Consider the following 13,608-nt stretch of genomic DNA (forward strand, 5'->3'; position numbering starts at 1 on the left):
GATTTATTGGGATAGTCACTTCCCTTAATAGCCAATTTAGTAAAACTCAATGTATTCATTGATGTACAAATATATAATAGGCAGTTGTTAAACCTTACTAAATATGTTTAATAGTCAGCTGGCATTTTCTCTCAATGGCAGTACTTCCTCTCAGTTGCCAACAGGAAATGCTGTTCCTGAATGTGCCAATTCAACCCACATGTAGCAAATAAATTGATCTAGAGGAGCAAATGGGGGCACGAAATTCAGATACTTTCCTGCACTAGGGGTCACAAGAAGAACTCCAGCTCAGATTACAGTTGGCTCCCATTAATGCCATCAGGTGTCAAATGCCACATAGCAGAAGGAAGAGTGTAAGCTACTGTATCTGTCAGGACTTCATACAGGTAACGAACCAGGACAGAAAGGCCATTTGGCTAGCTGAAAGCCATATAACTGATATCCTTAAATTGTTATTGCAGCTTACTGTCTCACTGCACTCACTGCTTCATGTATATCATATGGCATTCTTTCTCCCCACCCTGCCACTCTGCATGTTGATCAACAGATTAAATTATGCCGCCTCATCTTCTAGCTAGGAGACCTAAAAAAATATTCTTTTAAGGCTTTTAGGCACCTAAAAATACAAAAAAGCCTTAAGACTCTGCATCATTACACAACTAAAAATCTTTAAAAATCAGGCCCTTAGCTCAAACTGCGGAATTTTATGGCTTAACTCCTGGTCCCAGGATCAGTTTTTGAAGTTGAAGGCAGCTACTGCATTGACATGAAAAGAAACCAAACCAAACTGCCTTTAAGGTAAGAGAGACTCTATTTGTACTCTGGGCTGGAGAATTTGTTCATAGCTACAAAACACTCACCTGGGTGGGATTATACAGCTCCTGGAGCGGGCTTCTGGATCCCTTCCGACAGCAAATGTCCATTCCAAATGGATTTCTACGCATTACTGCAGGGGGAAATTGAAATTAATATATGTTAGCAATATTTGCTAGATGTAACCAACTACAATACCTACAGCAAGAACAGATTTCCTAACAAATCAGGGGATTCTAAAGACAGCGTTGTGTCTTAAATCCCTATTTTTACTTTGCCTAGAAAAGATCTGAGAGCTAAACCCTTGATCTATTGTGAAAGTTGCTAAAATCAAACTCTCCTTTGGTTTCCCTCTTACAAAAGCTGTCAGCCAACAACTTCCAACTTGGGTGCCCAAAAATTCAGATATAGGCACCAAAGCCAAAGGGACCTGATTTTCAGTAGTGCTAGCCACCTCAATCTCTGATTGTCATGAGATTTGGATGAATTCCTGTAATCAGCAATTCTAGGAGGCAACCTGAGTCCCCTCTGAATCTAAACATTGATGTAATACAGGATCCTAATATTAAGACATCTAAATTAAGTCTTTTGACCTCCAGTTTCCCCTAGAACAGACACTCAGCAGTACACAATGCACATACAAATCAATCAATGCCGCACTTTCTTGCTCCAAACTGTATTTTGTTCTACATTTTGCAATTGAACATCTGACTGATCTGAAAACCAACAGACACTGCATTAGCCCAGTCAGATGCAAGCAGGTTTTCAAACTAGAGACTTTGTTGAAGGGTTGATCAAGCACCATTTTGGATTGAGAGAGCTGTCAGAAAAGACCTTGATCTGAGCTCTGGCAGGCACAGAGTTCATCGGTTTCGGGTTAGACCTTTTGTGTCCAGAAAAGTCCAAAACAAGAAGTCTAAATCAGAAGCCAAACAGCTCTAATCACCCTCTACAATCACGGGGGAAAACAAGAGCTTGTTTGTCTTGCTGGTCTCAAGTGGCCTGAACCCTGCTCTGGAAATCACCCTCTTCCCCAACTTGCTCTACAGAACCACAGAAAGAGCTCCTGGCAATCAGACTCCCTGCCCAGGCATCTCAGCTAGGGGAAATTTATCTTGTCAAGGTAAAATTAAGATGTGACCGAAAGAAAAGAGGAGATTTATTCTGGTGGGAATCCAAAGGCATTAAGCAGTCAGGCACACTTTTATCAGAAGTTGCCACACTTTGCAATAAGAAACTACTGAAATGTCCTATAGTAATGGTTCCAAACCGCACCACTTGTGGAAATGATATTGCAGGCTTCAGGCCAATAATTAAAGAATAGTCATGTAATTTTTAATACAGATGGCTAGTATTTAATATACAATCATAATTGATATGTCAAGTAGTATGAAGAGGGTAAAGTCTCTGCAGAGTTAGGATACTGTATACAATTTCAATCTATAAACATCACAGATTCCTTCATTCACTTCATATTTATTTTTAAATTAGAAATTATCTAATAAGGTGCCATGTTGCTTTTCCTCTGAGCAAATGAAAAAGACGCCATGGGTTTTGTAATAGGACTCAGATGTATAATGCTTAGTAAACAAACAGGCTAAATGTTTTGACTTTCTTCACCATTAGAATAGTAGATGTTCTTACAGACTATAATTTTAATTTATATGTTTAAATACCTGATTAACTTCTGAACACTTGTAGCCATGCAGCCAAGCACTGTGATTGCTTAGTTTTTGTGCTAATGTGCCTTTTCTAAAGTTAACTTAAAAAACATTTAGAACAGTTAAAACGTTAATAACATTTTGGCATCAGTTGTACCAACTTCTAGCGTTTTGAGGTGGTTTTAGGAAGAGGAAAAAACACTGAAGAAGAGGTGTGAGCCATCCAGGTGTTGTTCTAACTAAAGCGCTCCAGCCCCTCTGCACGAGATCACGCCAGGCACAGTGTCCAGGGCTGCTCTGAGAATCCTTTCGTAGCTCCTTCACCGTTACAAGAACCCTTTCCAAAACAGAGCCTTCCATTCAACCACAAAACACGCCATCACACAACCCCTTTAACTTCCACCATTTCTATCTAAAATACTGAAGTAGGGGGAAAAAAAGAGAGAGGGGAATGTTTCAGTCTATTCAGGTCATTATGTTTTGATTAACCTGTATTTTAGAACACTGATTCTTTGTTCCAAAATGAACAAGAATAATTCTAGTGTGTTGTTCCCTAATTTATTGCTTCACTTTTCTATTCCATTAAATACAATAAATAGTAACATGCATATATGTATCCCTTCCTGCTTCACTCAACCAGCAGGTATGCACACAGTAACACTTTATATGTAGCTGGTAACAGCCATAAAGCTTAAATTATTTGCACATTGTGCAAGATTTGATTCCCAGATGTAAACAAACAAACAAAAAAAAAGGCAACTGTCTCCCTCGCAAAAGCTAAATGTTAATATAGGACCTTAGTCACAGAAACCATTAAATCTTTATTTTATGATTCCCAATACTATTTAAATGGTTTATTTTTCCAATAAAGCCTTTAAAACACAACTGTGGAGTCAGCATAGCAACACAGCAGCTTAACACAGCGCTTGGCTGCTTGTTTATCAGTGCCAGTAATAGCACACACTGATGCAGCTTAACATATCACCTTTGTGCACACCTGGAAAATACCTGTCCTTGGGATTTAACTGTGACATTGGAATAAAAGGGAATACTCCTCTTCCAAAGCAGAAATCCCACTTATACCTTTTGCAGAATTGTCTCTAGGCAAACGTTCATGTGTAGTTGGAGAACGCTCTCTGGCATGCCTAGGGACAAATTCACCTCTCAGGCTTCCTGCATCCTGTTTTCTACTCTCAGCTTCCCTGAAGCAGCGTTTTATGATGTGAGTGATGTGACCTCTTTAGCCTGAATCTCACTTATAGCAATCTGCAGTAAGATGGCCATACCATGGATGCTAACTGCACTTATACCAATTTTACCAACACTTTCATTAAGGCTCCTTCACACCATTATAATAACAAAAATGGAAAAAAGAAAAAAAAGATCAAGCTCTTTATCTTCACTGTATCTTCTTATTTACATAGTAAATACCTAAATTTACATTTTATGGCTTGGGCTGATCTCTGTACATAATTATAGTTAATTATAATCTAATAGTAAGTATTGCATATGCATGGCTCCATGGACTGATTAAAAGATCACGTTCATGCACAATAATCATTTGAGGCACTATCTACTGTTTTCAGCTGCCTCACACATTTGAAGAGTAGTGTTAACACTGCAATTGCAGAAAAACCAACAATCCAGTTAATTTGGCCAGGACTCTGAGCAACTGAATGAACCGTTAGTTGGCTACTTAAATACAAGCACTATAAGAGCATGACCTTTCTTCCATCTTCAGGAATGATTTGCCCAAAATGCAATGGGGGCCCATTGTTACACTCTGTGCGATCACTATTAATTAATGTAACAGCAAGTCTGAAGAGGATGTCAGCTAGGCACTAAATTTAATTTTCTCAAGAAAGATAAGCAGCCTGTTGAATTGCAAGTTTATCACATAATAATCACCTATATATACATATAGGGAGAGACAGCATGTGCAGGCCTTAAATTATCTCAGAAGCATGCATGTACAACTTTTAGAAAACTGTATTTAGACCCACTAGTCTAAATACAGAGTAACCTGTGAGATACATTGCACTGAGCGCACGAATATAGTGCTCTTCAGTCAAACCCTCTTCTAGTATCTGTGCAGAAAAAAGTGCAGAGGTTTTGCCACTGCCTTGATCCATTAGACAACTATCAGTTAAAATGCAGATACCCCAAATTAAAAATATTCTTTGGAAACGCATAGTTTGAGAGTATATTGAAAGTTTTCAGATGCCAGGCATCTCCATCCAGGCCAGGCAGCCCTCGAACCTCCACCTCCCACCGTGGTCCAACCACCCATGCCTTTGCAAGCCTCTCCTCCCCAGGCCCCGACTCTTGGGTGGCAGAGGCACAGAAAGCAGGGTTACAAGTGACACAGTGCACACAACAAGGTACTTACTAGATTGGGACATCTACTAGAGGTAGAGTTGCCTTCTCTTTTTTGTGCATTGTGATTGACAACATTTCAGAGGCTGAAGATCATTCACATGGAAACACGTGAACCAGGCTTAAACTATCACCTCTCCTTGGCAGAGTCTGTCCGAGAATGGGAGGCCCTTGGTATTTTGACAGGAAGAACAATGTCAGGAGAAAGTATTAAAAATAAGAGGCCACAGAGGTATAACTTCTGCCTCTCCCTATCTGGAGTTGCAGAGAAGCTGAGAGAGGGGACACTGTGGCACTTTTCTTGGGAGTGTTCTTGCTCGTAAGGAATACTAGGACTATCCAGAAAGAAGAAAAAAATGGAAAAATCATACGAAATGAGACTCAGAGACTTAAAAACCAAAAAGCCCAATTTGTCACAAAGCATCAGAAGGGCAAGTGAAACCATTCCTCATAAGCCTGGATTGGATCAAGTAACAAAGGATACTCTGCAGAAGAGAGCCACACAAAATAATTGTCACTTCTTTCATTGCAGTTACAGAAACGAACAAGTGACATTTGAAATGCTGAGTGCGTGCATTCAGCAGCCAACTATATCACTACCATCCTACAATCCAGTAAATGTCAGATGCTTCCATTTCCGAGACATCTGTAGAACAAGAGTTCTCTGATTGATATCCAGTGATGGTTCTCCTACTTGGTAATGTTTAATTTACACGGCTTGTACTACTCTAATTACTTCCGGTGTGCAAGGCAAGAAAAAAAAATATAAAAATGTTATCTTTATTCGCTGCTTCTTAATACTTGAGAAAAGTTCAGAGGAAACATTAATATTTAATTTTTCATTACATTGGTCCAAAGTACAAAGAGGAAATTCTGCAGTACAGCATTGCTTAAAACTGATATACATAATTCATTCTATTTGGGGTACAAATCATCTCGCTGTGGAAAAAATGCCAGATGTGGCATCATAAGCAGTGTGCAGAGACTATGGGTGGAAGCTAAAACCCACTGAAAGCAATGGGAGTCTCATTTAAATAGACTTCAGAGACCTTATAGGTACATAGATAACCAAGTCTTGTTTTAAGGAAAAAAATTATATATATATATATATATATATATATATATATATATATATATATATATATATATATATATATATATATATATATATATACGGACTATTCAAATATATTTCTTTTTTTTTAAATTGAATTCTCTACAAAAGGCTGAAATTTGACAACAGTCTGCTTGCTGCTTTTGAGCTGAAGTACACTCTTTTGCCAGCAAACACTGCTGTCCAACTGCCCCTATTTTCAGGCCAGGGTTAAGGGTTAATGCTTTCCATAGAGCAACCTCTTCTTGACAGCAAAGAGCAGGAACATAACCCAGTGCCTTCTACTGCAGCCTTAAACAAATGGGTTAAGGCAGAAAATCCATCTGAGCATCCTATATTACATGAAGACCAAAAACCTGCATAACTTGGCCCAAACTAGGCAGTGGCATCAAAACCGTGACTTACATTTTTAGTGTCTCTAGTGTTTTAATCAGTTACTGCCCTCATAAACTTGCTGTTTTTTTAAAGCAAGCCAAAAAATTTAATTATACCCATATTGAAGGTTTAGAGATTCTCTGGGGCTGAAGACTTAGATGTGGTTTGTCTTCCAGTCTCTAACACATACTTCTGCTGTGACCCCCAAAACAGCAGAGAAAAGTATACTTCCATGTAAGTACACAAGGTGAAGCACTGAAAGACACATTCAGATATTACATTAACACCTACAGCCCAATCACAATCATACTTATGTAAATGATTTTACAAAGCTTCTTCTCCATCTGTATTGGCAAGAATTGTTTTTGGGGCAACCTGGCCATTATTTGAATATAAACCAAACATGGCTTAGTCTGGCAATAGCTTGCATGCATGACACTCCTGAAGCAAGAAAACACTCAGGGAAAGTTAAAATAGATCAAAGAGCGATCATAGGAACTGGACTTTCTGCCCAAGAGCCTCTGACAAAATTTGAAAGAATCTGATGTGATTTGGAAAATTCTGCCTTTCAGATACATAGTTAAAATCACACTGAACAAGCTTGTCATTAGCAACTGGCTTGCTCTGCTTCAGCAAAGCCAACCTTCTGTAATAATTTACAGAAGTCGGCTCTGCAAGACTTCACTTCAGCCAAGTCCAAACCACAAACAAAACCAGAAACTCAGCAACAATAAAGACTACCTCATTTCAACCTTCATTAAAATTCCTACGATCCCTTCCACGGACTCATCAGGCAGAGGCACTGAACACTGTTAAAGGTTTAATTTTTAATCAGTAACCACAAGCATGGGGAGCAACTGCAAAAGTTGTTAGAGAGCATGTAGCTCTGTACAATACCTAACAATACCTTTACATTGTTCTCCGGGCAATGAGTTTTGACTGCTAATCCCTTAGCAGCAGTTCACAAAGGTTTATTGATAGTAACATTTTCTGACCTTTTGGTCCTTGTGATTTGCTACATTCAGCTGAAGATTTTAAGAGGGAATTATTGTTCCTTAATCAGGAGACTACTGGTACAAGTATTTATGGCAAAACTCCCGTCTGTCCTCTTTTGTTTCCTTAAGGCAAAAATGTAGCTTGTTTACTGGAGCTTAAGAGATCTATTTTCAGAGAGCAAAAAACAAATTAGGTATTGTGGATGAGCCTGCCACAGTCTTAAGGGCAGAGAAGGGAATAATACTTACACTCTAGATTAATACAGCACCAGATTTTGCCATACATCACAGAGTAACTAACAGCACAAGGTGTCATTTAGCGCGAGAATCAAGCAAAAATCAGTAATCAGAGCACCTTGACATGCATAATGCCGTTGTGCCTCTTGGAAAAACTAGAGACCCAAGTCTCTAGACAGCAGTAGACGCTGTACGTTGTAGCAAAAAACAATCCCGAAAGGTGGCTGTGCTGTATACTGGTTCACTGATTCAACACGCCCATCCTGCCCTGCTCTGATGTTTCCACTCCCACTCATCTATTGGAGGGACATAGTGAAATAAGACTGTAGATGGATACAACAAAAAAGTAAAGGATGAAAAAATGAAGAAGAGGTCAACATCTCAGTGAAATGATTATGGCTGGCCCAACCACCAAAGCCACTACTTAAGGGACCGCCCGACAGCAAAGTAAGTGTTTTCAATTTAGTTAAAAACTTGCACAAATTAGTTACTAATGGTGGAATTCATTTTAAGTAGTGAGATGTCTACTCTACGCCACTCTTTTAAGCTCCTCTGCAATTAACAGGGACACCCTCCCATAGGCGAACCTCCCATAGATGATTCACCCCCGTGAACCTAAGGCTACGACGAAGCAGCCTCTGGAGGTGGCTGCTGGGCTCTTTCCACTGACCAAACCAAACGGGCTGCTTAGACTAAACTGCTAACTTTTAGATGGTTGAAGTTACGTGAAATAATCCTGGCACAGCAAGGAAATGAGGATTAACTCTCAGTTTCTAAGCTCTAATCACCAATTACAAAGGTTGTAAATGCCCTCCAAAGAATAGGGAGATATTTAATTACTTTTTACTTTAGACAGATTTCCAGAAATAAATTTGTATTTTGTCCTGTTTGTTCTTAGATTAGCATGGGAATGGGTTTAATTGGGCACAGTGGGGAAGTTAACATCCTTGGGTGAAATTATGCAAAGACTTGGATCCTGGACAACCCTACGGACACTGCATGTGGCATAAATTAGCAAAACATCTTTCCCATTAATGAACAATAAGTAATTTTTTTTCAGTATCTTTTTTAAAATGTTAATCCATACAAAAATTCGTCAGAAGTCTCATCAAATTATTCACAAATCTGTATCAAAAGACTTTCCCAGAGGCTTAACTCCTCACACCAGGAGAGCTCCATCTTGTTTATCAGCATGATGCACACACGCAAACTGCTTTTAATGTAGCAAAGAGTTTTTGTGGATGCAAACTGTATTAGACTTCGTCAGAACTTTCTGACACTTTCGTTTTTACTGGTATGAAATGCAGATTTACTGACATTAAGGTACTTCATGAGTCAATTCTAAATGGACCACCAACCACCTCAGCTGCCTGCTTGTCTCCTGCTTGTGTTTGCCCAAATTGACTCCCATCTACTAGCAATGCCACTAGAGCTGGAGATCCTAGAAAGCTGATCAGAAGGGTCCACTTAAATTCTCCTGGCATCATTTCTAAGTCTTCATAAATTAGGAAAAAAAAAATATATATATATATATATATATATATATATTTAACCTTCCACATCAATACATGAAAAAAATCCCCCCCCCCCTTTTTTCCCCAAATGCAAAATTTTTTACCTAGGAAGTAAGAAACTCTAAGGAACTCTGACCAGCGTTAACTCTATGTATTCTACCAACAAACACTGGTTTTGGTATTTCAAAACACAAATAAAAACTCTCTTTCTGGTCATTATACTTTTTCCTACTGTTCATGACAAGTTAGCCATCCTTTTTGCAAAATAAGACCTCAATAACCTGGGGAGGTAGGAAAACTTCTACTGAAGATATAGAGGTCCCCAAACATGCTGTGTCCCTCTGCTCCCATGCCCCCATCACCCTGATCTCCAGATACTCGTTATAACCCCCTATGCAAGCATATCTGCCTTTGGGTTCTCTTTATAACAAAGAATTGAATATTCTACTTTGTTCTCCTAATCAGCTAAGCTTTCAAGCCTATAGATAGCCATAGATATCCCATCTCTCTGTTGCAAGTTCAAATGAAAACTATGTAAATGTAGGTCCAAAGACTACATTTACACTGTCTTAAGAAATGAGAAGCTTAATTTTTTTTTTTTTTTTTGCATTTCCCACTACTTCCATAATACTGTCAGTACCAGTCTACTTAACAAACACAATATATGAGCTTGCTCAAAAAAAGAGGGAAAGAGAGAAAGACCTTTAAAGGAGGAAGGTTTCTTTAGAAAGCTATAATTTTAAAAGCATATATCTTGAATCACAGTCAAAATGAGAAAGACAGCTGCTGCAGCTGCAGTCTATTTGAGCTACTATTTCTTTGCTGCTCTTCAACAGATGTGCAAAGATGAAACACAATCATATTTGCTACGGATATACTAGAAAGCACAGCAAGTCTTCTCACAAGCCAAGCAGAATAGAAAATAAAGCTGCAGCAGTCTTTTTAACCCAGAACAATGAAATGCTCAAACTTCTGGTCTCAGTTTGAACTTTAGGAAGAAGTACTATATGCATATATACACATACATGCACACCTGACCGGATGCAAACAGCAAGGAACAGAAACAAGTGATTTGTGCTCTAATGACTCGCAGCTTATCCAGATGGACAAAGGTTTATCACCTATGAAGCAGTACCCTGTGCATTTTTAGTGTGATCACAGCCTCTTGATACTGTGATCTATAAAGAAGAATTTTCTTTACAAAAAGAAGCACTAAACAATTTGCTAGGCAGGAAAAAAAAATGAAATCCCTCAGTAATCACTTCCAGAGCAATCATTCATCATGTCAAAGACGATTATGACTGTAGCTTGTTGGATAAGTAGATGAGCTCTTATAAAATAAGGATGCTATCTCTTGTGAAGGCCAAATGGTGATATTAAAAGGAAAAAAGTACCGCAGGCTGCAAAGGCCTGATTCTGAGAGCTCCAAAATACCCTGACTAATAATTAATATACAGCTGAGCTTTGAGATCTGATCACCTCACAAGAGTTTATTCTGTTTAACACTTCTAAACTCTGAGTAGTCCCAAGGCACGGAGAAGCGATCAGCTCCATTGCCAAATCTTTTCCTTTTCCAACAGCTTATCGCCTCGGCTGACGGGGATCAGAGCAGGTCCAGCTCTGCACAGCATTACAGAGCCACATCCAGTCCCACTGACCAGCTCTGCTCCCGCCTTCGCCTCCATCACGCCGTGGAAGCTCTCTAGCTCTCTCACTTTCTTCCAGTAGAATATCTAAACCAAAAACTGAGGCTGGGAAGCTGCTTTCACACGCTCTGCTCACTGCGTCAGCATTCAGCTGTATGCAGATAATATTGTTTTCGTATGTAAGAATCCCCTCGTGAGGCAGTTTATTAAATATTCCAAACCACAGATTCTTCAAAACATTTTACATATGAATAGGATATTGCCAGCTCCCATAGCCCCACACTACACTTCAGCACATAGAAGAGTAAAATACACATTAGCACTATAAAACTTCATCTCAATTAGCATAATCTGTATTTCCATTATAGAGCCCAGCTTTATGGCCAACCTTGGGTGGTGTACTGAGCGCTTTGGATCTGTCTTTCTCTAAGGGGAAATTCCCCAAACACAAGAAAAAGAGCTGTGCTTGCCTGGAATATATTAGCTTTCAGGGGTTGCTTATCTTTCAGTAGTTCTGCTCCTTTTCTCTATGTCCTTCCACCGCTCCCATCACTTTAATGAGTTCAATTAAAGCCTTGTGATGCATTTCATTTACATACATGTAAATGTAAATGACACTATGCTCTCAGGCCTCACACATACTCAAGTGCACGGGCAAGCCGCACCAAATCCATCTGTGGAAGGCACATCCAAGAGTAAAAAGAAGTGAATGAGGAAAATGAGATCTGAAAGAACTACAGTGATTTTCCTTTCAATGAAAGTAGTTAAAGGAGAATCAAAATAGGTGGCAATTAACAAAAGACATGGTCTGGTATCAGTACCAAATAGGATGCCGAAAAGACTAAAAATTTAAAATCGACTGAGAACCTTCCTCAAAACATTAGCAATATGCTAGATAGGAGGCACAGTAATATGCGTCAGGTAACTATACAAATTACTTTATTTTTGGATTAAACAGGAACAAAGGAATATCACTGCATTTCAAAGCTCAGTTTATAAAGCTCCAGAATATTGGATATCTATCTGAGCTTTATTGGTATTAATAATATTTTGTAATTACCACGCTGAAGAATAAGCTTTGATTTTGGTCATAAATAGCCTGGCAAAGGCACTGTGAAATTTCTAGATTTTGTAGTTGGTGATTAGTAATATCTAAGATACAGCACCACTCAGACAGCATGATTCTGAAGGAGACAGACAACAAAACTGCTAGACAGAACTGGGGCTTTTAAGTTTTTCCATAGGAAACATTCTCACTTGTGTAGTCTCATGTGGAGAGGGGCAGGGAAAGCTGGAGAGAGAAAAAAAGAAAAGCATTTTTATGAGGATACCACTTGCTTAGAGATTTCTTCTCAGAAGGGTCCTTCTTGAGACATCTGAGGAGTGAAAGAATGATCTAGTTCATTAGGTATCTCCCCCAGACAAGAAAAATTTTGCAAGTAAACACATTGCAATAGTGGAATGTATTTATTAATAAATACCTATTTTGAACTTCTCTAGGCACTACATAAAGCATTAACAACTAGAACTTGGGAAAAGAGTCCCTGTCTCTCTCTCCTGCCTTCCCCCATTGCTCCCCATCACCACCTTCTCTCCTTGAGATACCAGCAGGGATCTCACAACAGGATGTCAGCCAAGCCTCCCAGAAACCTTGCCTTAAGAGATTCTCTGGAAATTTTCTATAAAGTCTATAGGAAAACCACATGGAATATAAAAACTAAATGGGAGAGAAAGTAAACTCAATACTTCCAAACCTCAAGGTTGAGTAGAGTAGAGCCTGAACCATTGCTCTGCTATTTTCCATTTCATTACTACTAGTTCACACAACTATATAATTTACCAGATGCTAAATTCCCTATCAGATAACCCTCAGCACATACAAATCCAAACCTTTGGATAATAACTTCCAGCCACTGGATCTTGTTGTGCATTTGCCTGCTCCACACAATCTTACTTCTCTCCTCCAGGCAGGAATCTGTATGTTGTGATCAAGTCACACCCTAACTTTCTTTCTGCGGCATATTTTCAAGTCACTTCCTCACTTTTCTTGCTTTCTTCCGAACATGCTTGCATATAACAATACCACCTTCTGAAACGAGGGCGCTCCAACGCAACCCAGTAACACAGCAGAAGTTACAGCAGTGCTCACGTGATGAGGAAGCTCCCCACTCCGGCTCTGTATCCCACCTTTACACATGCTGAGGTGGTATTAGCTCTCCTGTTGCACAGGGAGCAGGCAAGTCAGCAGATTAACCATCAAGCCTAAAAGTTCCCTTTTAGCAGAATAGTTTCCTCTGCCCACTAAGCATCACCTGGATTTTATTGTGCTACACATTCACCCTTATTAAAATTCATACTATGTGTTGTTACCCAGTTCACTAAGGAATCCAGCTCTGTATTAATGACTTGCTGTTTTCCTCCTCTTCATTTACCACTGCACAACTTTTGCATCCTTCGTGAATTTGATCAATAAAAGCTTTTCACTAGTGTCTGGCAAAATGTGGTCCCCTAAGGATGCCACTTCAAATGTATTTGTTAAGTGAGGATTTCCCAATTACAGCTATATTTTACAAACTATCAAACATTTTTAAAGTCAGTATTACATAAGCTGGGTTAACATACATTCATTTGTCAATTTAACTTTTGATTTATTCATTTCCAAATGCACCTGTATAAGTAACTCTAACATTCAGATATTCTTGTAGCATTTAAACAAAGAGGGACATCAGTTTGGACAATTCATTTTGGAATAGTATTTGTGGAAAACGTTCAGGTTAGGTGTCCATCTTTAACTTTGCAAGGCTGTGGAGATGGCCTCTGCAATGTATTGGAGTCTTGTTCTCAAGTCTGCGTAGGTTAATTTTGTCACTGGTTCTT

General features: G+C 39.1%; 1 protein-coding gene across 2 annotated transcripts in view; it reads right to left on the reverse strand.

Annotated features, from left to right (window-relative positions):
* The window catches only part of CHST11 (carbohydrate sulfotransferase 11), a 183,321-nt gene that overhangs the window by 103,345 nt on the left and 66,368 nt on the right, over positions 1-13,608 (reverse strand). For both annotated transcript variants that reach the window (XM_026117994.2, XM_026117992.2), the window contains exon 2: positions 861-946. In XM_026117994.2, coding sequence (XP_025973779.1) covers positions 861-946 — 86 coding nt within the window. The remainder of the gene's footprint in view (positions 1-860; positions 947-13,608) is intronic.

Source organism: Dromaius novaehollandiae, chromosome 1, assembly GCF_036370855.1.
Source record: "Dromaius novaehollandiae isolate bDroNov1 chromosome 1, bDroNov1.hap1, whole genome shotgun sequence".
NCBI classification, from domain to species: domain Eukaryota; kingdom Metazoa; phylum Chordata; class Aves; order Casuariiformes; family Dromaiidae; genus Dromaius; species Dromaius novaehollandiae.